At 40.8% G+C, this 25329-nt stretch overlaps 1 protein-coding gene across 6 annotated transcripts; it reads left to right on the forward strand.

Moving 5' to 3' along the window:
* The first annotated feature begins 186 nt into the window (after window positions 1-186).
* On the forward strand, window positions 187-21628 carry LOC126985719 (protein IWS1 homolog). 6 transcript variants are annotated; one of them, XM_050840892.1, is made up of 14 exons: window positions 187-347; window positions 5378-5600; window positions 6456-7286; window positions 9888-10038; window positions 10777-10932; window positions 12441-12554; window positions 12865-13062; window positions 14252-14482; window positions 14927-15089; window positions 15716-15809; window positions 16633-16747; window positions 18086-20648; window positions 20743-21405; window positions 21524-21628. In XM_050840892.1, exons 1-12 carry the CDS (start codon window positions 338-340, stop codon window positions 18206-18208), a joined length of 2409 nt encoding a protein of 802 aa, XP_050696849.1. In that variant the 5' UTR covers window positions 187-337; the 3' UTR covers window positions 18209-20648; window positions 20743-21405; window positions 21524-21628. The 6 variants fall into 6 exon arrangements, with proteins under 6 accessions (XP_050696849.1, XP_050696850.1, XP_050696851.1 ...); XM_050840893.1 differs by having other exon boundaries at window positions 18086-19077; window positions 19135-20648; window positions 20743-21628; XM_050840894.1 differs by having other exon boundaries at window positions 18086-19020; window positions 19078-20648; window positions 20743-21628.
* Window positions 21629-25329: the final 3701 nt, after the last annotated feature.

Genomic DNA, 25329 nt, shown 5'->3' on the forward strand with positions numbered 1-25329 from the left:
CAACAGCATAAACCAGCCCCCAAAATACCATTAAAGCAGAAAAAAACCACGAGAATTGGACACTCAAGCCCTAACCAAACATTACAAAAACCTTCAAAATAAAACAGAAAACCGATCCAAACACTCAAATAAAACACCAAATAAGAAAACAACACCCAAACCACCCCAAAAACACCCAAAAAACACCACCAAGGCCTTTACATACCACCTACCTACCTACTGTACAGCAAGAGCAAGAGCATCATCATCATCATCAGCACGTCTTGTTTACATGTGCCGCCTGCTGACCCGCCTTCTGACCTGCTTGCTGACCTGCTGACCTGCCCACACGCCTGTAATGGAGTCAGGTAAGCAGCAAAGGGGTGATAAAGAGGGTGGAGAGGGAGATAAGTGGGATAAAGGAAGGGATTGAGGGAGGGAAGGGAGGTTGTGTGTGTGCGTGCGTGTGTTTGTGTTTTGTTTTGTTTTTTGTTTTTTTTATTTTCTTCTCCTTTATCCTATTCTTCTCCTTTCTCTGCCTTTCTTCTTCTTTTTTCTTCCCTTCCTCTTCCTGTTTCTTCTTCCTTCTCTGTTTTTTTCTTTTTTTCCTTCTCTCCTCTTCCTTCTCTCCCCCTTTCTTCTTTTTTTCTTCCCTTCATCTTCCTTTTTCTTCTTCCTTCTTTGTTTTTTTCTTTTTTTCCTTCTCTCCTTCTCTTCCTTCTCTCCCCCTTTCTTCTTTTTTCCTTCCCTTCCTCTTCCTTTTTATCTCCCTTCCCTGGTTTTCTTCTTTTTTTCCTTCTTTTCCTTTCTTCTCTTTCTTCTTTCTCTCCCCCTTTCTTCTTTTTTTTCTTCCCTTCATCTTCCTTTTTCTTCTTCCTTCCCTGGTTTTCTTTTTTCCTTCTTTTCCTTTCTTCTCTTCCTTCTTTCTCTCCCCCTTTCTTCTTTTTTCCTTCCCTTCCTCTTCCTTTTTATCTTCCTTCCCTGGTTTTCTTCTTTTTTTCCTTCATTTCCTTTCTTTTCCTTCTTTCTCTCCCCCTTTCTTTTTTTCTTCCCTTCCTCTTCCTTTTTATCTCCCTTCCCTGGTTTTCTTCTATTTTCCTTTCTTTTCCTTTCTTCTCTTCCTTCTTTCTCTCCCCCTTTCTTCTTTTTTACTTCCCTTCCTCTTCCTTTTTATCTCCCTTCCCTGGTTTTCTTCTTTTTCCTTCTTTCTTCTTCCTTCTTTCTCTCCCCCGCGCTTCTTTTTTTCTTCCCTTCCTCTTCCTTTTTATCTCCCTTCCCTGGTTTTCTTCTTTTTTTCCTTCTTTTCCTTTCTTCTCTTCCTTCTTTCTCTCCCCCTTTCTTCTTTTTTTCTTCCCTTCCTCTTCCTTTTTATCTCCCTTCCCTGGTTTTCTTCTATTTTTCCTTCTTTTCCTTCTTTCTCTCCCCCTTTCTTCTTTTTTTCTTCCCTTCCTCTTCCTTTATATCTCCCTTCCCTGGTATTCTTCTATTTTCCTTTCTTTTCCTTTCTTCCTTCTTTCGCCGCTCCCATCTCGAATTGGGTGTACTTCTGGAGTTTTTTCTTAATAGGTGCCGGTGTGCTCCAAGGAAAGGGTTCACCATTTGCCGTTGATGAGGTTTCAGGCCCTGTTCCGATGGTAGCTTAGCACTCCGCAGGGCCGTCAATGATATAATAATGACGTTAACCCCAAATATTATCCTCGATGCCCCACTATAAACACACCTGCGTCAGAACGGGGTGGGCCGACCATCAGGCCCCGCCGGGAAGAAGCCTACTGGTGCAATAGGCCACGACGTAAATAAAAAGAATAAATAAATAAATGTTTAGTGAATTAGCGAGTCTTCCGTGCTTTCTCGAAGGTTACTGGTGTCATTTTAAGACTCGACTTTCTCATAGTCACTTAATCATGTTTCTTCTTACCAGGATTTCTTACCAGGAAGGAAGGTTACTGGTGTCATTTAAAGAATCTCGGCTTTATCATAGTCACTTAATCATGTTTCTTACCAGGATTTCTTACCAGGAAGGAAGGTTACTGGTGTCATTTAAAGAATCTTGGCTTTATCATAGTTGCTTAGTCATGTTTCTTCTTACCAGGATTTCTTACCAGGAAGGAAGGTTACTGGTGTCATTTAAAGAATCTCGGCTTTATCATAGTCACTTAATCATGTTTCTTCTTACCAGGATTTCTTACCAGGAAGGAAGGTTACTGGTGTCATTTAAAGAATCTCGGCTTTATCATAGTCACTTCGTTATGTTTCGGTTAGCGCTAAAGTATTAATATCCTTCTCTTATTAGATTTGAATAGCTTTCCAATGGGTGATATGTTACGATTCTACAGAGATAGGTTAATAATTTATGGCAATAGGTTAAGTTGGGTTAGGTTGCAGTGGGGTTCGTTAAGATAGGTTCGTTTATAGCGGTATTCTGTTAGTTTATAAAAATGTGAAGTGGCCGTGTCCATTTTGAGGGTGTACTTCTGGAGTTCTACCCTATGAGGTGCCTGTGTGCTCTGAGGAAAGTATAATGGGTAGGCGGTGGCTGAGTGGTTAGTGTGCTGGGCTCAAATTCACAACACCATGGACAACGTCGGTTCGAATCCCCACACTACCACCTGGGATTTTTCAGTCACCGCCGAGTGGCCTAAGACTACCCACATGCTGTCCAGAAAACCTCCATCAACCCGGACTCTAGAAGAAACCAAATCAAGAATAGTTCCGGGGGGCAGCATGAGCCAAGGCATAACTGGCGCCACTATAAAAAATTGCCTGCGCCACGACGGGCTGGAGCCGACCATCTGGCCCATGAAGAAAGCCTACCGGTGCAATAGGCAGGGATTTTTTTTTTTTTTTTTTTTTTTTTTTTTTTACAGCAAAGGAGACAGCTCAAGGGCACAAAAAAGTAAACATTAATAAAAAAAAAAAGCCCGCTACTCGCTGCTCCTAAAAAGAATCCAAAGAGGGATGTAAAGAAAAACAAAAAACAAAACAAAAAAGACTGCTTCCCCGTAACCCTGTAGGCCTAAATAAGAGCAGGATTGAGGGACTTTTTAAGATTAGTTTTATTAATGTGCCGTCCTCATTTCTTACTTCATCAGATGCTCGTTGTTTGTCATACGTCATCTACTAACCTTGTAAGTCTCCAGGAAAACCACAGGAAAGGGTGTGGAAATCAAAACAAGGTCTGAGACATAAATTACTCAAGAATTACACCCACCTCTCCAGTGGTTGACCTTTTGTTGGATTCTTCATGCTGTTCTTTTTTACAGCAAAGGACTACCTGCTCAAGGGCACAAAAAAAAAAAAAAAAAAAAAAAAAAACGCCACTTGCTGCTACTATTACTACTACTACTACTACTATTATTATTATTATTATTATTATTATTATTATTATTATTATTATTATTATTATTATTATTACAAGACACAAAGCAGGTAGAGTATAGTTTTGGCTGCATATTGTCGACGGGGATTGTTTAGCAGACCCGAGCGCCCTATTTCTGGGTCAAAATAGGGAAGGAGATACAGTACACGATATGATATAATTAGAATTGTTTTGCAGACCCGAGCATCCTATTTCTGGGTCAAAATAGGAGAGGAGATACAGTACACTTGATATAATATAATAGGGATTGTTTAGCAGACCCGAGCACCCTATTTCTGGGTCAAAATAGGAGAGGAGATACAGTACACTTGATATAATATAATAGGGATTGTTTAGCAGACCCGAGCACCCTATTTCTGGGTCAAAATAGGAGAGGAGATACAGTACACTTGATATAATATAATAGGGATTGTTTAGCAGACCTGAGCACCCTATTTCTGGGTCAAAATAGGAGAGGAGATAGGAACACACCCTTGATATAATATAATTTGGTCAATGATGAAAGAGGAAAACACACATAATTTAAATACGAGAAACACACTTTTGACATGTTTTGATTTAGGTTAATGACAAAAGAGGAAAAAAAACACATAGTTAAAAACAGGAAACATGCATTTGACATATCATAGGTCACTCGATGATGAAATAGGACAGCAAACACAATATGATTCATTTAAGCTAACGACCGTCCTACTGATCTTTGTCCTCTCGTAGATTCCTTATTCTTGTGTTCGTATAATTCAGTTAGGTTGACGGTAAAATTAGAAAAACATAAAATACCAGACAGCAAACTAACACCCCGCTATTGGTCTGTTGAACTCTTGCAGACTCCTTTCGCTTGTCACATCAACTATTCCTAAAAGTCAAAGAGGGGATCAGTTGGATTCTATTGAGTGTTTCTTCAGGTTCAAGGTACAGAGGAAGGGTCAGAGTACCAGCACGGTCATAAAACTATTACTGGAAATGCTCACAACTTTTTATTTATTTATTTATTTTTTATACAGCAGAGGAGTCAGGTCAAGGGCATAAAAAAAGGTTAGAAATGTGAAAAAAAAAGCCCGCTACGGAAGATATGTCAAATGTGTGTACTTGCCCGATGAAATGTTTATTAATACTGCCCCGTATGTTCTTGTAATTTAGTTGGGTTTAGTTAGAGTTTAGTTAGGTTGACCAAATAAGAAAACATAAAAATTTGGTTAAGTTGATGATAAAATAGGAATAACATATAATTTAGTTAGGTTGATTATGAAATAGGAAAATCATTGAAACTTATTTAGGTTGATGACGAAATAAGAAAATCATAAAAGTTTAGTTGGGTTGATGGGAAAATAAGAAAATCATTAGTCAGGTTGACGAGAAAATAAGAAAAACATAAAAGGTTAATTAGGTTGATGATAAGATAAGAAAAATAAAAAAATAGCTTAATGATGAAATAAAATAATGAAAATTTTTGTTTCGTTGACAATTAAATAAGAAAATAAAGAAAAAAATTGTTAAGGTGACAATCAAACAAGAAAAACATAAAAGGCTAATTAGGTTCATGATAAGATCAGAAAAATAAAAAAAAGAGCTTGATGATGAAATAAAATAATGAAAATTTTTGTTTCGTTGACAAATAAGAAAATAAAGAAAAAAATTGTTAGGGTGACAAACAAGAAAAACATAAAAGGCTAAGTAGGTTCATGATAAGATAAGAAAAATAAAAAAAGAGCTTGATGATGAAATAAAATAATGAAAATTTTTGTTTCGTTGACAATTAAATAAGAAAATAAAGAAAAAAATTGTTAGGGTGACAATCAAACAAGAAAAACATAAAAGGCTAATTAGGTTCATGATAAGATAAGAAAAATAAAAAAAAGAGCTTGATGATGAAATAAAATAATAAAAAATGTAGTTTCGTTGACAATTAAATAAAAAGAAAAAAATTGTTAGGTTTATAATCAAATAAGAAAAACATAAAAAGAATCACCACCTCACTAACAACAACCCCCTTCATCCCCTCCCCCCCCACACCCCCAGAGGATGATGGGCGGTCCAGCCCTTCCGCTGCCCAGGACTCCGACAATGAATCCATGAAGTCCGTGGCCTCGGCAGCTTCCGCCATGTCTGCTGCCTCCAAGACCTCGCGCGCCTCCTCCCGCCAGTCCCGCACCTCCTCCAGGGCCTCCCGAGCCTCCCGCACCTCCAGGCGGTCCAGCGTCAGCAGTGCCGCCAACGCTAGTGACGACGAGGCCGGGCGGAGGTGGGTGCCGAGACTCGGTTTTTATTTTTTACTCTTATTTTTGGTAAACGACAAAATAAATAGAAAAATAAAATAATGCTTAAGTAATGATAGAAATGATATTACTTTTTTTTTTACAACAAAGGAGACAGCTCAAGGGCACAAAAAAAGTAAACAATAATAAAAAAAAAAAGCCCGCGACTCGCTGCTCAAAAAAAGAATCCAAAGAGGTGGCCGAAAGAGAGGTTATTATTATTATTATTATTATTATTATTATTATTATTATTATTATTATTATTATTATTATTATTATTATTGTTTATGTTTTGTGTAGTGAGTTTATTTATATTATTTTTATTTATTTTATTATAGTTAATTTTAATTTTGGGGGTTAATGGTAATAAATAAAAAAAGTTAAGTAATGATAAAGAAATGTTGCTATTTTATTTTTTATTTATATTTTGGGTAACTAATGATTTTTTTTTTCAGGGGGTAACAATGAAAAATAAATAGTAAAATAATGATAAAGTAATGACTGAATGATATTACTATTGTTATTTTTTTATTTATATTTTGGGTAATGAGTGTATTTTTTTTTGTTTTTGTTTTTAAGAATAAAGATGAAATAAACAAATATAATGATGTTTAAGTAATGACAAAATGATATCGCTATTGTTAATTTTTACTTATCATATATTTGAGTAACAAGTATATCTATTATCTTGTATTTGTTATTTATTTCCTTTTTATTCACATCAAAGGAGGCAGGTCACTACTACTACCACTACTACTATTACTACTACCACTACTACTGCTGTTACTACTATTACTACTAACACCACCACCCCTTAACACCCCGCCCCCTTCTCCTCTCAGGTCAGGCGCGGGCAGTGACAGTGAGGTGGAGGAACGGCGCTCAGTGATGGACAGTGACGAGGAGAACGACGGAGGGAAGAGGGAGGAGGAGGACGACGAGGGGAAGGGGAGTGGCGGCCCCCCCTCCTCCCCTGGCATAGACCCCCCCTCCTCACCCCCAGTGGACCCCCCCTCCTCCCCCGCCCCAATGGAGGAAGGCGACGAGGGGAAGAAGGTTGCCAGTGAGGTTTTCGGGGCATCAGACTCAGAGGGGGAGGGGGGGGCCAAGGCAGGGGGGGGTAGCCCTAGGTCATCCCCCCCGGCCTCCCCCGCCCAAAGCCCCGCCAGGTCAAAATCCGGGTCACGTTCAAGGTCGCGCTCGAAATCCGGGTCGAGGTCAAAGTCTGGGTCACGTTCAAGGTCGCGCTCAAAATCCGGGTCAAGGTCGCGGTCGAGGTCAAAGTCCGGATCAAGGTCGCGGTCGAGGTCAAAATCTGGCTCGCGTTCCAGGTCAAGATCTAAGTCCGGGTCACGCTCACGGTCAAGATCAAAATCCGGGTCAAGATCGCGTTCTAGGTCAAAGTCCGGGTCAAGGTCAAGATCCAGGTCAAAATCAGGCTCAAGGTCAAAATCAGGTTCAAGGTCAAGATCCAGGTCAAAATCAAGGTCGAGGTCGAGGTCAAAATCTGGGTCACGATCAAGGTCAAGATCAGGTTCGCGGTCTGGATCAGGGAGTTCAAGGTCGAGGTCAAGATCGAAGTCAAGGTCAAGGTCCAAGTCTGGGTCAAGGTCGAGGTCAAGGTCGGGGAGCCGCTCTGGTGCCTCGAGGAGTGGGTCAGGAAGCCCAGCCAGGTGAGTTGATTTGAATTACTACCTGTTAATATTTTTCTTCTTTTTTTTTTCTTTTTTTTACAGCGACTATTTCTACTACTGCCAGTTTTCCTCCTTTTCAATTTTCTGTTCTCTTGATTGCTTTCCTTTTCTTTTCTTTTTCTTAATACTTTTCTTTTTTACATCTACAACTATTTCTACTACTGCCACTTTTCCTCCTTTTCCATTTTTTGTTCTTTTAATTGCTTTCCTTTTCTTTTTCTTAATACTTAATACTTTTCTTTTTTGCATCTACAACTATTTCTACTATGCTATTTTTCCTCCTTTTCCATTTTTTGTTCTTTTAATTGCTTTCCTTTTCTTCTTTTCTTTTTCTTAATACTTAATACTTTTCTTATTTACATCTACAACTATTTCTACTATGCTATTTTTCCTCCTTTTCAATTTTCTGTTCTCTTGATTGCTTTCCTTTTCTTTTTCTTAATACTTAATACTTTTCTTTTTTACATCGACAACTATTTCTACTATGCTATTTTTCCTCCTTTTCCATTTTCTGTTCTCTTAATTGCTTTCCTTTTCTTCTTTTCTTTTTCTTAATACTTTTCTTTTTTACATCTACAACTATTTCTACTATGCTATTTTTCCTCCTCTTCCATTTTTTGTTTTCTTAATTGCTTTCCTTTTCTTCTTTTCTTTTTCTTAATACTTAATACTTTTCTTTTTTACATCTACAACTATTTCTACTATGCCACTTTTCCTCCTTTTCCATTTTCTGTTCTCTTGATTACTTTCCTTTTCTTTTTCTTAATACTTAATACTTTTCTTTTTTACATCGACAACTATTTCTACTATGCTATTTTTCCTCCTTTTCCATTTTTTGTTCTCTTAATTGCTTTCCTTTTCTTCTTTTCTTTTTCTTAATACTTAATACTTTTCTTTTTTACATCTACAACTATTTCTACTATGTTATTTTTCCTCCTTTTCCATTTTCTGTTCTTTTAATTGCTTTCCTTTTCTTCTTTTCTTTTTCTTAATACTTAATACTTTTCTTTTTTACAGCGACTATTTCTACTACTGCCACTTTTCCTCCTTTTCCATTTTCTGTTCTCTTGATTGCTTTCCTTTTCTTTTCTTTTTCTTAATACTTTTCTTTTTTACATCTACAACTATTTCTACTATGCTATTTTTCCTCCTTTTCCATTTTCTGTTCTCTTGATTGCTTTCCTTTTCTTTTTCTTAATACTTAATACTTTTCTTTTTTACATCGACAACTATTTCTACTATGCTATTTTTCCTCCTTTTCCATTTTCTGTTCTCTTAATTGCTTTCCTTTTCTTCTTTTCTTTTTCTTAATACTTTTCTTTTTTACATCTACAACTATTTCTACTATGCTATTTTTCCTCCTCTTCCATTTTTTGTTTTCTTAATTGCTTTCCTTTTCTTCTTTTCTTTTTCTTAATACTTAATACTTTTCTTTTTTACATCTACAACTATTTCTACTACTGCCAGTTTTCCTCCTTTCCCATTTTCTGTTCTCTTGATTGCTTTCCTTTTCTTTTTCTTAATACTTAATACTTTTCTTTTTTACATCTACAACTATTTCTACTATGCTACTTTTCCTCCTTTTCCATTTTTTGTTCTTTTAATTGCTTTCCTTTTCTTCTTTTCTTTTTCTTAATACTTAATACTTTTCTTTTTTACATCTTCAACTATTTCTACCATGCTACTTTTCCTCCTTTTCCATTTTCCGCTCTCATAATTACTTTCCTTTTTTTCTTTTTTTCAAGTTTTCTTTTCTTTTTCTTAATACTTAATACTTCTTTTTTACATCTACAACTATTTCTACTATGCTACTTTTCCTCCTTTTCCATTTTCTGTTCTCTCTTAATTACTCTCCTTTTTCTTTGTCCAGTTTTCTTCTTTTCTTTTTCTTACTATAACAACAACTTTTTTCTTTTTCTTTTGTTACATCTATGACTAACTTTCTTTACTTGTCCTTCTATACTTTTCCTCCTTTTCCATTTTCTCTTCTCTTAATTACTTTCCTTTTTTCTTCCAGTTTTCTTTTTTTTTTCTTTCTTACCACTACAAATATTGCTACTTCTATTTTTCTTTTTAATCCTGGTTTTTTTTTTTCAATTTTCATTTTTTTTTTCTTTTTTCTCCCTTATCTTTTTCTTCTTTTTCATTTTCTCTTTCTTGCTTTTCTTCTTTATCTTCATTTACTTTTTCCTTTACCGATTTTCTCTTTTCTTTTTAATTTTCGTTTTTCTTCTTTTTTTATCTTCTCTTTCTTCTTTTTCATCTTCTTCGTCCTTCCTTATAACAACTTCAACTGCTTTTATTGTCATTTTTTTCTTCCTTTTCTTCTTTATCTTCATTAACTCTTCTCCTTTACCAACTTTCTCTTTTCTTTTTAGTTTCCTTTTTTTATCTTCTCTTTTTCCTTTTTCATCTTCTTTGTCCTTCTTTACAACAACTTTTTCTGCTACAAAACCAAACATTTAAACAAACTGGACAACAAATACAAAACTTAACATTAAAACTGAGACTTAAAAAATAAAACCATGCAAACATCAACAACAACAACAACAAAAATAAATCATTCTCACCCTTATGCAGATCCAGAGGTGCCATCAGCAGGTCAAGGTCAAGATCCAGGTCAAAGTCTGGGTCACGGTCTGGGTCTGGGTCGAGGGGCGGGTCACCGAACAAGCGCAAGGTGCTCTCGGACTCGGGCGGCTCGGACTCGGATGTCGTTAGCCGCAAGAAGGTGGGTGGTGGTGGTGGTGGTGGAGGAGGAAGGGAGGAAGAGAAAAAAAGGAATGAAAAAAAGAAAACAGAACAGAAGGAAGAGAGAAAAAAAAAGATATTGAAAGAACAGATGCAAGGAAGGGAGGGAGAGAAAAAAAGGGAATGAAAGAACAGAAGGGAGAGAAAAAAAGATCATGAAAGTACAGAAGGAAGGGAGGGAGGGAGGGAGAGAAAAAAGATGATGGAAGAGGGAGTGTGGGAGATTCAGTGGAGGCAATAATGGTGTGTTAATTTTTTTTCTTATGCAATCCTTCATTTTTTTTTTCTCTTCCTTTCTCCTCTGTTTCATTCTCCTCCCTCCTTCCTCCTCCTCTTCCTACTACAACTGCTATAATGAACGAAGAAGAAATAAAATAAACCAACATAAAATTGCAGTTAATCATCGGAGGAGGGAGAAAATGAAGAACTAGCAGAAACTTGTGATAAAAGGTAGATAAAGAAGAATTTAATTACTACACTTTCTTATCCCCTATCTTACGTCTCTCTCCTTCTCTATATTCTTCCTTCTCTTTCTCATTCCTGGTGGTGGGGGTGTAGGAGGGAGCAGAGGTGAGGGAAGGAGGGGGAGGTTGGTGGTGGTGTGGTGGTGGTGTGGCGATGATGACAAAGATATATTCATTGTGTTTATATCATGTATTTCTCTATCTTCCTATTTATATATGTCGTGTCTTACCTTACCTTACCTTCCCCCGCCCAGGTCAAGAGGAAGAAGCGCGTTAGTGTCAGCGGCAGCGGCAGTGGGTCAGGGCGCGTGAGTGACTCCGAGGATGAAGCACCGCGTCACAAGAAGCCGCCAGGGAAGAGGAAGAAGAAGGCCATGCTGAGTGGGAGTGACAGCGACAGCGGCCCAGAGGTGTGTAAGGGGGAAGGGAGAGAGAGGAGGAGGAGGAGGGGTAGGATGATGGTTAAAGGATTTCCTGATGTGGTCTTGATTTTGTAATGTGTTCGTGTGTGTGTGTGTGTGTGTGTGTGTTCTTCTTTTCCTACACTATCTTTTTTCCTTCCTCTTACTCCTCCTCTTTCTAATACTACTGCTATGCTTTTTTTTATCCCTGATTTTCCACTTACATTTCTTCCTCTATTCTCTTTCTTATTCCTTCCTTCCTTTTTCCTGCTTGTGTGTTCTTATTCTCTTCCTTCACTCTTTTTTCCTTCCTTCTTCTCCTCCTCTTTCTTAAACTACTACTACTTATTTTTATTCTTTATTTTCCACTTACATCTCTTCCCTCTGTTCTCTTTCTTATTTCTTCCTTCCCTTTCCTCCTCCTCTGTGCTGGGAATCCAACCTGGGCATTCTGAGTACAAGTCAGGGCAGCATACCAATGAGCCAAATGGTCCTTTCTTCCTCCTTCCTTCCTTTCGTGTGTGCATTAAGGGTCATTAAGTGATGGTTTGTAACTGTGTGTGTGTGTGTGTGTGTGTGTGTGTGTGTGTGTGTGTCAGTAGTTTACTTGTCCTTTCTTCCTCCTTCCTTGCTTCCCCATCTATCATTCCCTCATTCTCACAAAAATTACAAAAGTTTACCTCCTCTCTTGATAATGGCGTGTCAGGGACCATTTCTGTACCCCTACTGTGGACATGAAGAGTGACAGTGGCCCTGCTCACACTCATGTCTTTTTCCTCCCTCCTTCCTTCCTTCCTTCCTTCCCCATTCCCTCATTCTCCCAACAATAACAAAAGTTTACCTCCACTCTTGATAATGGCGTGTCAGGGACCATTTCTGTACCCATACTGTGGACATGAAGGGTGATAGTGGCCCTTCTCACACTCATGTCTTTCTTCCTTCCTTCCTTCCTTCCTTCCCCATCTTCTCATTCTCCCAGCAATTACAAAAGCTTACCTCCACTCTTGATAATGGTGTGTCAGGGACCATTTCTGTACCCATACTGTGGACATGAACGGTTAAGGTGGCCCTTCTCACACTCATGTCTTTTTCCTCCCTCCTTCCTTCCTTCCCCATTCTCTCATTCTCCCAGCAATTACAAAACCTTACCTCCAGTCTTGATAATGGCGTGTCAGGGACCATTTCTGTACCCATACTGTGGACATGAACGGTTAAGGTGGCCCTTCTCACACTCATGTCTTTCTTCCTCCCTCCTTCCTTCCTTCCCCATCTATCATTCTCTCATTCTCACAACAACTACAAAAGCTTACCTCCAGTCTTGATAATGGTGTGTCAGGGACCATTTCTGTGCCCCTACTGTGAATGTAAAGGGTAAAGGTGGCCCCTCTTACACTTATGGTAGCTGGAGACACCTTTCCTCAACCCCTATGGCACATGTGGTGTATATATCCATTAGGGAAACTACAATAATGAGGTGAAAAACACACACCACCCCCTGACTCTTCCTTCCTTTCCAGCGCGCCAAGAACCGTAAGGGCAGCGGGGCGGAGTCTGAGGCCGAGGCACCGCCGCCAGGGAGCCCCACACCAGGGACGGCAGGGGACGAGGCAGGCGGCGAGGGGGAGAACAAGGTAAGTGTGTTCATGTGTGTGTGTTTTCATTCTTCTCATCTTTGGTTTTGTTCTCCTTCCTCTCTCTGTTTCGTTCTCTTTCTCTCTCTTTTATTTCTTCCTGCTTATTTTCTGCCTTCTGCTACACTTTATTTATTCTCTTCCACTTCCATCTCTCCATATTTAGTCTCTTATTTTCTCCTCCTCCCCTTTTCTTTGTGTTTTGTTATTCCTGCGAAGAATTTTTGGTTTTAGTTTCCGAAAAGCTTTCTCTCCTCGTCATCATCATTTCATTCTCACTCATCCATCCTTTCCCTCCCTCCCTCGCCAGGCCCTCCCACAGCTCTCCGACAGCGACGACGAGGCCATCCGCCAGCAGGCCCAGAACCGCGATGAGTCTTACTACGTCAACGACTTCGACATGATGATGGCAAAGAAGAAGGAGGAAGGCGGCAAGATGAGGCGTCGCAAGAACAACGTAGACATCATCAACGACAACGAGGAGCACATCGCCATCATTGTCAAAAAGGTGAGGGGGGGACGATGAAGGGAGAGAGGGGGAGGGAGAGTATGAAGAGGGGAGGGGTGGTTAAGAAGAGGTAGAGAATGAGGAACGCATTGCTATTATCGTCATGAAGGTGAGTGATGGGGAAGAAGAGGAAGGGAGAGAGGGAAGAGTGAGAGTGAGTGATTGATAAGAGGGAGAGTAGGCTATTATCATTATGAAGGTGTGTGATGAGGAAGAAGAGGGGCGGAAGGAGAGGAGAAAAGGAGGGAAGGTAAATTGATGCCATTGTAGAGATTAACCCAATCATTGCGCATGAGGTACGGACTATCCCCCCTGGCGCATTCGGGCAGGCCAGTCCTCAAAAACTATGCATCACAGCTAAAAACCAAAACCACCATTGGAAAGAGGAGGCCCAGATGTATAGCATTTAGTTATGTATGCCTCTCCTGTGAACGTATAGGCACGGTCAGGGGGTGTTGCCTGTGAACACTTACGTCAATGCGTGTACGATGGTCAGCCATATTGAGGCAACTGCTGAGATCTCTTCATGTACTGCTGGCAAGGTAGTATTGCCAACTGCAAAATTTACAACTATTTGGTCGAAGAATCAGTCAGGTGATAGGTGAAGCTATGCAAAAATGCCGTTATATTGGACAACAACATCCACCAGTTACTTGTCCGTAGATTATTCACGCTGGGCTGATATGGTGAAGAAATATTGTTGGAACACTCTCATACACGGGAAATTTAAGTGCAACTGGAACTCGCAGCGAGGATTTAGCACCACCAGCCAGTTACGCTAGTCCTCACTGCGAGGATTTAGCAACGAGAGGGTTAAGAGAAGAGATTGACTAGAGGGAGAGAAGGCTAACCTAACCTAACCCTCCCTTAACCTAACTTAACCCTCCCTTAACCTACCTTTAACCTCTCGTAACCCAAACCCCCCTTAACCTAACGTACCCTTAACCTTACCCTCCCTTAACCTACCCTTAACCTAACCCACCCTTAACCTATCCTAACCCAAACCACCCTTAACCTACCCGTAACTTAACCCACCCTTAATAACCCACCCCTAACCTAACCCATCCTTAACTTATCGTAACCCAAACCACCCTTAACCTACCCGTAACTTAACCCACCCTTCACCTAACCTAACCTAACTGAACCCACCCTTAACCTTACCTAACCTAACCGAACCCCTTCCCCACAGATGCGTCAAGCTGCAGAGGACGACCGGATGTTGAACGAGAAGCAGCAGCCGGCCACTAAAAAGATCGCCATGCTGGAACTCGCTATGAGCCAGATTAACAAGCACAACCTCATCGAAGGCTTCCTGGACGCCAACATCCTCTCCGCCCTCACCGACTGGCTCGCCCCCATGCCCGATCGCTCCCTGCCGGCCGCCAAGATCAGGGAGGCCGTCATTAAGTGGCTGATTGAGGTATGGGGTGATGGGGGACGACATTGTTTTTTTTTTAGTATTTGTTTTTTCGTTGTTGTTTTGTCTCGGTTTTCTTAGTGATGGTTTTTTTTATTTGTTTTTCCGTTCTTGTTTTGTTTCGGTTTTCTCTTTCTTTCTTACTTCTTTGTTCTGCTCTATCTCCCTCTCTTTCTCTCCCTTGTACTTTTCTCATATTTTCTTTCTTTTCTTTTCCTTTCTCTTTTTTTTTTTTTTTTTTTTTTCTCTCCTTTGTCTCTCTCTCTTTCGTTCTCTCTCTCCCTCGTACTTCTTTCTCCTCTGTTGCTGTGATTCTTATTTGTCTCCCTTTCTCCTTGTTTTTCTTTCTCATCTCTTTCTCTGTCCTGTCTCATCAATAAAAAAATTAAAAAAACTACCTTTCCTAACCTCTAACGACCCCTTGACCCTTCCCCTTCCCCCCCACAGCTGCCGCCGCTCTCCCAGGACATGCTGAAAACCTCTGGCATCGGCAAGGCCATCATGTACCTCTACAAACACCCCAAGGAACTGAAGATGAACAAGGACCGCTGTGGACGTCTGATCTCCATGTGGTCACGGCCGATCTTCAACGTGTCCGACGACTTTAAGAGTGAGTGTGGGGATGGGGGAGGGGGATACACAGCTTTTCTCATACATGCATTGAACCCTGGAATGACTTAGAGATTAGAGAAGGGGATAATACATGCTGAAACTATTACCAAATTTAACCATAAGTGTGATGAGGTGAGATTTGGAGACGAGACATGAGAGAGAGAAACGTTTGAGTGGAAAGTTTGGAAAGTCTTGTTTAGTTGGCGCAACATCTGTGGTCATATGCCGGAGAGAGACAGAAGGGGAAGGAATTATAGAAGGGAACAGATCCCAGGAGACGGGACACAACCCCCGATTAATACCTGGTACCCATTCACTGCTAGGTGGACAGGGGCGTAGGGTATCAGAAAAGCCGCCCAAATTTTTCCACTCTGCCTGGGAATCAAACCCAGGCTCTCTCGGTTGTGAGCTGAGTGTGCTAACCACTGCAACACGAAGCCCCCCAAGTGAAAAGAAGAAGAAGAGATACAAAAATCAAGGAGAAGGGAGAGTAAACAGTGCAAGAAAGGAAGGAAAATAAACCCAATATCATTAACACAAACACATAAAAGGTCAAGAGATATCAACAGGGCAAGGAAGGAAGGTTTTGACTCACCCTTCCTCCTCCTCCTCTTTTCCCCCCAGGCCTGAGTCGTGAGGAGAGGCTTCAGCGGGACCTTGAGCTTCACCAGACTTCAGGAATCACCAGGAAGGAGGACATGCAGTTTGACGAGTCCGGGTATGTGTGTTTGCGTGTGTGTGTGTAACTAGGGTTGTAATATTCCCGGGATGTTAGTGAATATCCCTGAGCCTGGTGGTGGTGCAGGCAGGATTGATTAAGTGATGCCTATTGAGACTTTTGCTGCCCTCCAGTTAACCTAACCCAACCTAACAAAACCCCAAACAGTCACTATAGGTTTTGACTCAGAAAATTCATGTATGCTTCCTTACTAATGAGACTTTCTATACAACAAAGTGAGGTCATTCTTTGTTGATTTATACCATATGGTGCTGGCTATCATGTGTTTGAAGATACCTTAAACCCCAAACAGTCACTATAGATCTTGACTCAGAAAATTCATATATGCCTCCTTACTAATGAGACTTCCTATACAACAAAGTGAGGTCATTCTTTGTTGATTTATACCATAAGGTGCTGGCTATCATGTGTTTGAAGATACCCTAAACTTAATCTAACAAAACTCCAAACAGTCACTATACGTTTTGACTCGGAAAATTCATGTATGCGTCCTTACCAATGAGACTTTCTATACAACAAAGTGAGGGCATTCTTTGCTGTTTTATACCATAAGGTGCTGGCTATCATGTGTTTGAAGATACCCTAAACCTAACCTAACAAAACCCCAGTCACTATAGATCTTGACTCAGAAAATTCATATATGCTTCCTTACTAATGAGACTATACAAGCAGCCAAGCCCTTCCACTCATCCAGCCCTCTAAAGCTGAACCAATTCTTGCCTATGTCTTTATTACTGCCTGAGTGTTCTAGAGCGTAGGTAGAGGTGAGACAAGTTAACGAGCCTTACACCTGTCCCCGCAGGAAGCCGCTGAGACCAGGTGACCCCGGGTGGTGCTACCGAGCGCGTGTCCCACTTCCCTCGGTCAAGGATTACGTGAATCGACCCAAGTGGCAGAGTGAGGTTGACCTGAGCAGGGTGAGTGTGAGGGTGTGAGGGAGTGAGGGGTGAGCATGAAGAGTGTGAAGTGAGGATGAGTGTGTGTGTGTGTGTGTGTGTGTGTGTGTGTGTGTGAAGCATGGAGGTAAAATTGGTGGAGTTGACATGGCCCTCTAATCCCATTCATTGAGGTTAAGCCGACGAACTGTCAAATTTACGGCCAAAAGATGGGGGTGGGCGAGCCTGGCCGAACCCATTAACCATGTAGCTGCGGGGATCATGCTTCTTAAAGGCCCCTCTAAGCGAGAAAAATGAGAAAAAAATCATCACTCACGCAAACCATTTCATAATATATATAAACGCATTTGTGATCAGTTTATGCATCATCTATTTTTGGGGGTTTATATCATGGCAAAAATGTGGCCCGTCGCTGCTACACGGTAAAGCCACAAATTTGGCCCGTCGCTGCTACCGGGTTAAGAGCGAGCCTGACCTGACAACACCTGACACCCGGCCGTAAAAATGACAGCCCGGGCAGATTCACTTAATTGGGCCGATGTCGACTCCACCAATTCTGCCTCCATGGTGTGAAGTGTGAGGGAGTGTGAGGCGGGCCTGAGCAGGGTGAGTGTGAAGTGAGTTTGAAGGGTGAAGTGTGAGGTGAGGTGTGTGGTAAGTGTGTCCATGTATGTTAAGTGTGAGGTGAAGGTGAGGTCAGTGTGAAGTGAGTTTGACCTTATCACTTTTTTGTCTCCTTTATCTCAACTTTTCTATCTTCCTTAACTCCTTTATCTCCTTTATCACCTCTCATGTCGTCTCTCCAGTCTCTGTTCTTGTCTCCGTCACACCTCTTATCTTCTCCTTTATTTCATCTCCTCCCCACCTTACTTCTCATCTCTCCTTTATCTCCTCTCATCTCATCCTGTCTCTCCATCTCTTCTCTTGTCTCCGTCACACCTCCTTTATTTTATCTCCTCCTCTATCTTACTTCTCATCTCTCCTTTAATCATTTCTACTCCTTTATCATGTCCTCACCACCCCATTATCTTCCTTTATTTCATCTGTAGTGCAGCGATGGCCTGATGAGTGAGCCTCCCATAACCGCTGGTCGCGGGTACAATCCCGGGCGGCCTGGGATTGAACCCGCGACCAGTGTGACGGGAGAGCCACTCCTTACTGAGTCAGCCAAAGAGGTACCCCACTGGCTAAATGGGTTATGGGAGGCTCACTCATCAGGCCGTCACCACACTACACATCTCCTCCTTCATCTCCTTCAGCTCACTTCTCATCTCTCCTTTATCATGTCCTTATCTTCCTTTATTTCATCTCCTTACTTACCTCACATCTCCTCCTCCTCACATCTCATCTCCTCCACAGGGGTCGAAGAAGGAGATGAGTCGGCTGGAAAAGCAGATGCGGATGTTCCAGGAGAAGAAGCGCATGTCCAAGGCCAGGCGAGCCGTGACCATCAGCATTGAGGGGCGGAACATGGCCCTCTAGTGTACCCATGCCTGTTGCCCCCCCCCCTTTCCCTATGTCCCTTACCCTTGGCCCATCTTCCCTCTCCCATGTACCTTCCTCTCCCTATGCCCCTTCCCCTTGGCCCATGTCCCTTTGTCACTCACTCACTTTCCTCTCAATGCACAAACACACACACACACACACACATTTACATTTTCATTTCTAGTTTGTTCAGATGATATAGATAGACAGAGAGGGTTGGCAGTCACACATACACACACACACACAAGACAGAGAGGGTTGGCACTCACTCATTCACACACACACACACACACACACACACACACACACACACACAGACAGAGAGGGTTGGCAGTCACACACACACACACAAGACAGAGAGGGTTGGTACTCACACACACACATATGCACACACATTTACACATCAGGTTCCCCATTATTATTATTACTCTTATTGGTATTATTATAGTTATTCTTCTGTATTAATTGTAAGTGACTTGTATCTTTTCCTTCCTTGTAAGATTTTTTTTTTTTTAGTATAGGACAATTCTGTTTAATTATGTCACTTTTTGCCCTTTTCCTCTTCAGATATTTACTTGAAGTGTGTGTGATTTGCTTCCCTTTGCTAAATATTCTAAGCTAAAAAAAAATCTGTGACATTTGCAATTTTTTCTTGGGCACGTTTTTTCCTTTCCTCCCTTGATTGTAATGAGTTTTTTCCCCGGACATTTTTTCACCAGCTTCTATTTCTTCCCTTGCGACATTTACCAGCCTGTATTCTATGGTCTGTATTACTAGTCGAATCCAAGAAGTTTCGGGTCCCTAGAGAGGTCAGCGTAAGGGCCGTGCTAGAAGTCCAATCCAAGAAGTTTTGGGTCCCTAGAGAGGTCAGCGTAAGGGCCATGCTACAAGTCCAATCCAAGAAGTTTTGGGTCCCTAGAGAGGTCAGCGTAAGGGCCGTGCTACAAGTCCAATCCAAGAAGTTTCGGGTCCCTAGAGAGGTCAGCGTAAGGGTCCAAGAAGTTTCGGGTCCTTACAGCGTTTGGGATGAAGAACTCCGTTGGGACCCGACACTTCTCGGATTCAACTTTTAATACGGACCCGAAACTTCTCCGATTCAACTTTTAAAACGGCCCTACATGTATTTACCTACCTATTTATTATTATTTTCATGTGTGTTACTACCTGCATGTAACTATATCTCTTATTGATTCTCGCCCTAAGAGTGACGGATATCTCTAAGGCTGTATAGATATTTCCTTTTAGAGTTATAGAAGCGTTCCAGATTTGACTCTGCCGTTGTCAGGTGCAAGATTAGTTTTCTCTCATTATTATTATTAGTGTTCCTGTTTGAAGCATACCCAAGAGTTTCTATTATCATTACTATTATTATTATTACCAGTTGTAACAGATAAATGAAGGTCTGTTGGCTATTATTATCTGAAGCTGAAAATTGGACAAAAAATGAGTGTGGTTGTCCTCTTTTCTTCCCTGTTCCCATCTTCCTTATCTCTTCTTTCATTTTCAATTGTAACTTTCCTTCTTTTTCCTCTCTTCATCTGTGGTGCTCCTTCTCTCTCCTCCCTTTTCCTTATTTCATTTCTGGCTTTCCTTCTTTTCGTCTCATTCTATTCTTTTCTGTCGGACTTTTCTTTTGCTCTCTGGGAACCCACACGACCAGAGGCAGACAGACACGGAGGGAGAAAAAAGAAAACTCAATTGAATGTATTGTTTTAATGGGAGACTGAAGTGTTGGAGGTTACAGGCCTTGACTCTGTATGATATGGTAATGTGTAGTGTTGGAGAGAGAGAGAGAGAGAGAGAGAGAGAGAGAGAGAGAGAGTAAATGAAGGGAGGATCCTAAGAAGGGTGTGAAAAAAATGGAAAAGTAATGGGAGAGAGAGAGAGAGAATGAATGAATGAATGAATTGGAAGCTATTTGGTGTGTAGGTTAAGAGAGCAATGTATGTTTGTATAGGACTATGTGTGTATTATTATTATTATTATTATTATCATTATTATTATTGTGAATGGGTGTTGGTATGTGTGGTGACTCTTTATTCATTTATTTATTATTATCATTGTTAGTTTTAAGAATTGGGTAGATTGTGTGCACTGTAGTAATTAATGATGATTACTACTACTACTACTACTACTACTACTACTACCTATTTTTTTCAATGGCCCCAGCCTCGCCAATGCCTGTGTCTAACAACCGACTTTATTTACTATTACAAACATTATTATACATACTGTTCTTTAGCTAACTACTACTACTATTACTACTACTACTACTACTACTACTGCTACTTTTAGTTGTTACGATGCACAAATGTACTGAGTTTCCTTTGATATAATTTTTCTGGTACTTTGCCTATCCGCAAGCAGAAAGACGGAAATGGAAAGGAGGTTAAGGTGTCTAGATATAGATTGATGGATTGATTGATTGATTGTGGAGGTTAAGGTGTTTAGATAAATAGATTGATGGATTGATTGGTTGTGGAGGTTAAGGTGTTTAGATAAATAGATTGATGGATTGATTGGTTGTGGAGGTTAAGGTGTTTAGATAAATAGATTGATGGATTGATTGATTGACAGGTTGGTTGTGAGTCGGTCAATGCTCACACACACTTAATTCTGTATAAAAATAAAGGAGAAAAATGAAGTTCGTATGTGCATTAATTTGACAGGAGGCATGTAGTACACTTATGTGGCTTTATATACCAAAAAAATATATAGAAAAAAATATGTAGATTGTTTTTACACACACACAGCACACTCTATATAAAAATAATCAAGGTTGCATATGTATAGCTCTAACATTGACAGCCAAACACACAACACACGATAGCCACCCTCTGTAGTGAAGGAGGTAATGAATGGACAGTGTTTGGTGTGGTGCTGTCCTCTGTAACCCGGTAGCTGCGGGGATCATGTTTCTTAAAGGCTCCTCTAAGCGAGAAAAATGAGAAAAAATCATCACTCAAGCAAACGGTTTCATAATATTTATCATTGCATTTGTGATCAGTTTATGCATCATCTATTTTTGGGGGGTTTATATCATGGCAAAAATTTGGCCCATCGCTGCTACCGGGTTGAGGCCTCGTCCACATTATTGGGCAGTAAAGTCCCTCAAGGCTCCTCAAGGGAAAGAAAAAGATACAAAAAAGCCCACTGCCTGTACTTGAATGAGTTGATCGAGTAGCACAGACTAGGTTGAAAAATAGGGAAGATGAGACGAATTCAGTGCCTGTTGAATAAGTGCCATGGCCTGGAACTTAGAGAGTGAAAATACATAATAACTGATTGTAAATACTGAAAAATAGGAACTAGGTTGAAAAATAGGGAAGATGAGACGAATTCAGTGCCTGTTGAATACGTGCCATGGCCTGGAACTTAGAGAGAGAGAAAATACATAATAACCGATTGTAAATACTGTGTCATACGGCGCTATTGAAGCCTTACCTATTTATATATACATATTTCTAGTTTGTTCAGCTGATACAGTAAGTAGACTGACACATTTGGCAGGCACACCTTCCTAGTAAATACTGTCATATGGCGTTATTAAAGCCTTACCTATTTATATATACACATTTCTAGTTTGTTCAGCTATACAGTAAGTAGATTGACACCTTTGGCAGGCTCACCTTCCTAGTAAATACTGTCATATGGCCCTATTGAACCCCTATTTATATATTTCTAGTTTGTTCAGCTGGTATAGTAAATAGGTACGCACTTTCCTAGTAAACCCACGCCTAGGCCCACACTCAAACATATCTACACCCACATTTGATAAGGCTTTTGTAGAGGTTGAGTGTGCGTGTGTGAGTATGTCCATGGGTAGGCCTTTAGTTTTTTGAGGAGCCCATAGTGGTAGTTTGACGAGGCTTCTTTCTACGACATGAACGTGAAAACACACACTCATGAGAACTTGACTAACCTCCTTTGTGGCCTTGGGAAAGAGTTGTCTCGAGAGGTGAAAGTGACGATGTTAGCCTTTGAAAACCTACACACCTATTTGTATATATGTTTCTGGTTAGTTTGGGTGATACAGATAGATAGAGATAGATTTGGCACGAACACACACATACATACACATAGCCTTCACAAATAAATGATAAATAGGAAGAGGAAGAATAGTAAATGAAGAAAGGAGAAGGAATAGGAGGAGGAAGAAATAGAAAAAAAAAGAAAAATTATACACACACACACACACACACACACACACACACACACATACATACATACATACATACATACACACATACATCCTAACCATGCATAATACAACTGGGTAATGCCTTGCCCCCCCCTCCCCCCTCCCTTCCCCCAGTGTGACCCCTATACCCCTCCCCCCCAGTGGCTGAGATGTGTATTGTATAATGTATGAGGCATTGGAATAAAGAGTTAATACAAGAATACACCATCTTTGAGAGAGAGAGAGAGAGAGAGAGAGAGAGAGAGAGAGAGAGAGAGAGAGGGTGGGGGAGGAAGGAATAAAGGAAGAAAAGAAAGGGAGAGTTAAGAGAAAGGGAGGAAATAAAGGAAGAATAAACAAAGGAATAAAGGGAAAGAGGAAAGGAGGAAAGAAAGGAATAAATAAACAAAGAAATAAAGAGAGAAAAGGTGGAAGGAAAGGAAGGAATAAAGAGAAAGAGGAAAGGAGGAAAGAAAGGAAGAGAGAAAGAGGAGGAAAGAAAGGAAGAAATAAACAAAGGAATAAAGGGAGAGAAAGAGAAGAGGAAAGAAAGGAAGAAAAGAAATAAACATAAGGAAGGAAGGAAGAGAAAAAAGGGAATGAAAGAGAACAGAAGGAAGAGGGAGAAAGAAAGGAAGAAATAAACAAAGGAATAAAGGGAGAGAAAGAGAAGAGGAAAGAAAGGATGGAAAGAAATAAACATAAGGAAGGAAGGAAGAGAAAAAAGGGAATGAAAGAGAACAGAAGGAAGAGGGAGAAAGAAAGGAAGGAAAGAAATAAACATAAGGAAGGAAGGAAGGAAGAGAAAAAAGGGAATGAAAGAGAACAGAAGGAAGAGGGAGAAAGAAAGGAAGGAAAGAAATAAACGTAAGAAGGAAGGAAGGAAGAGACAAAAGGGAATGAAAGAGAACAGAAGGAAGAGGGAAAAACGTAGTCAAATGTGGAGAAGGCACGTATTGCTACCAACCACCATTCCCTTATAACTTTTTGCAGAGACGGAAACAAAGAATTGGGCCTTCGAAACTAATGCACATAATAGAAACTACTATCAATTATCGTTCCCTTAACTTTTTGCACACGGAGGTATTGAATGATTGATTGTTTATTGTTGCAAGTAAAACAACAAAGGAGAAGGGAGGAGCATGCCATCCCAACCCCCAGGCAGTGCAGAGTGTGATTAGCTCATTGGCGCAAAAAAATAAAACAAGAAACTGCTCGAAACCACAATGAAGGGTAAGACAATTCACCAACCCCATAAAAAAAAAAAATGACGCAGCTCTCAGAATAACAACCGAACCATTAGGATACCATTCGTACAATTAGCTTTGCCGTGGTTTGAGCGCGGGAGTTGAAACAAGTCATAAAACGAAGCGTTCTTACCAAAACTACGTACAGCTACTACTACTACTACTACTGTTACAGGGCCGTAATTTCTGGGGGGCTGGGGGGGCTAGTTTTCTGTATCGACCTCAAAATGCCCCTTAGGCCCCCTTCACACGAGCGGTTTTCTCCCTCGCGGTTTTCCAGCGCGGTTTAGAAATCAATGAAGTTCAAGAAGGCCCTTCACACGCTTATTTCCCGCGCGGGAGTGATTTACCAACCGCGTGCACCGCTAGCCCGCGCGGCGCCAGGCGGTTAAGAATACTGTACAAGTCTATGGAGCCCTTCAGACGGGAGGTTTTTCTCCGAGCGGCAGTTCATTAGAAGATGACATGCGGAAAAAAATTGAATAACGCTTCTTCATAAGCTTTCAGGTCAGAATATAGTATATAGAATGATCCTTGAAGGAGCCTAGGGTTGTTTATTTATTGGGTGGATCCACCATATACGTAGTCGCTTCTTTATAAAACCCAGTTCATTTTATACACAGAGATCACTCTCTTCTGTACGTCCTCCATCTCAAACAAACACCGACAAACTGACAAGTATTCTGTGCACTGCTGCACACGAACCGCGCGGGATAACCGCTCGTGTGAAGACACACCTGTTAAGACACTCACCCGCGCGGCCTTACTACCGCGCGGGAGAAAACCGCTCGTATGAAGGCGGCCTTGTGCTTATTTTTAAGAGAATTCCCCCACCTGTGCATGCTCGCTTCATCCGGTACCCCGCCCCTCCCCCACCTCAAACCTATGATGCCCCCCCCCCAAAAAAAAAAAAAAATAAATAAATAAATAAAATAAAAATCTGCCAAAATTACGGTCCTGTGTTACTACTACGACAACTACTGCTACCGGGCTACCACCCTTACCATCGTCTTCACTACGAGGAATATTCATAATGCCTCGCCTCGCCCACTGCTGCCTCAGACTTGCGATACCAGACACGTACTGCTTCGAACCTCCGACCCAAAGTTTCTGAAACACGAGGAATATTCATAATTGTTTGCTTAGGTCTACTGATTGTCATCGCGTTATTCATATCTAGGGTTTATTTTTTTCTTTACTTTATATTTGTTACGGCTGAAGAAGACCGTATTACATATTGGTCTTTGTTTAATTACTCTACGATTATTGACAAGCATAAACTATCAATCATAAACTCAAATAAACAGATTACGAAAATAGAACTCTTCTCACTAATATCTATACAACCCTCTAAAACCAAAACATACTTACGGTGCAAAGAAACAGAACAAAAATCAATCATCATTACTTCCTGGAGACGAACACGCACACACACACTCCCCCTTCGACCTCTGGAGACCAACTGACCGCCATTGACTCTGAGCGCGTTCATTGATTGGTCCAAAGAATATAAGGGAAATAAGGCAACGATAGAGTACTGGAATCTGTCATGGGAGGTCATACGTGGAGGCGAGAATGCATAGTGAAAGTATTTAATAGTGTATATGTGATTTTTTATGCCATTTTGTTTTAGGCTCAAGGACGTAATGGAGGTTAATATATATCGAGAGGCATTAAATAAGAAGTTTCAC

Source organism: Eriocheir sinensis, chromosome 60 (genome assembly GCF_024679095.1).
Source record: "Eriocheir sinensis breed Jianghai 21 chromosome 60, ASM2467909v1, whole genome shotgun sequence".
In the NCBI taxonomy this organism is placed as follows: Eukaryota; Metazoa; Arthropoda; class Malacostraca; order Decapoda; family Varunidae; genus Eriocheir; species Eriocheir sinensis.

Coding starts and splice junctions, on each gene's coding strand:
- LOC126985719 (XM_050840891.1), top strand. Junction 12,555..12,864: donor GCGGCGAGGGGGAGAACAAG/GTAAGTGTGTTC, acceptor CTCCCTCGCCAG/GCCCTCCCACAGCTCTCCGA. Junction 16,748..18,085: donor GTGAGGTTGACCTGAGCAGG/GTGAGTGTGAGG, acceptor TCTCCTCCACAG/GGGTCGAAGAAGGAGATGAG.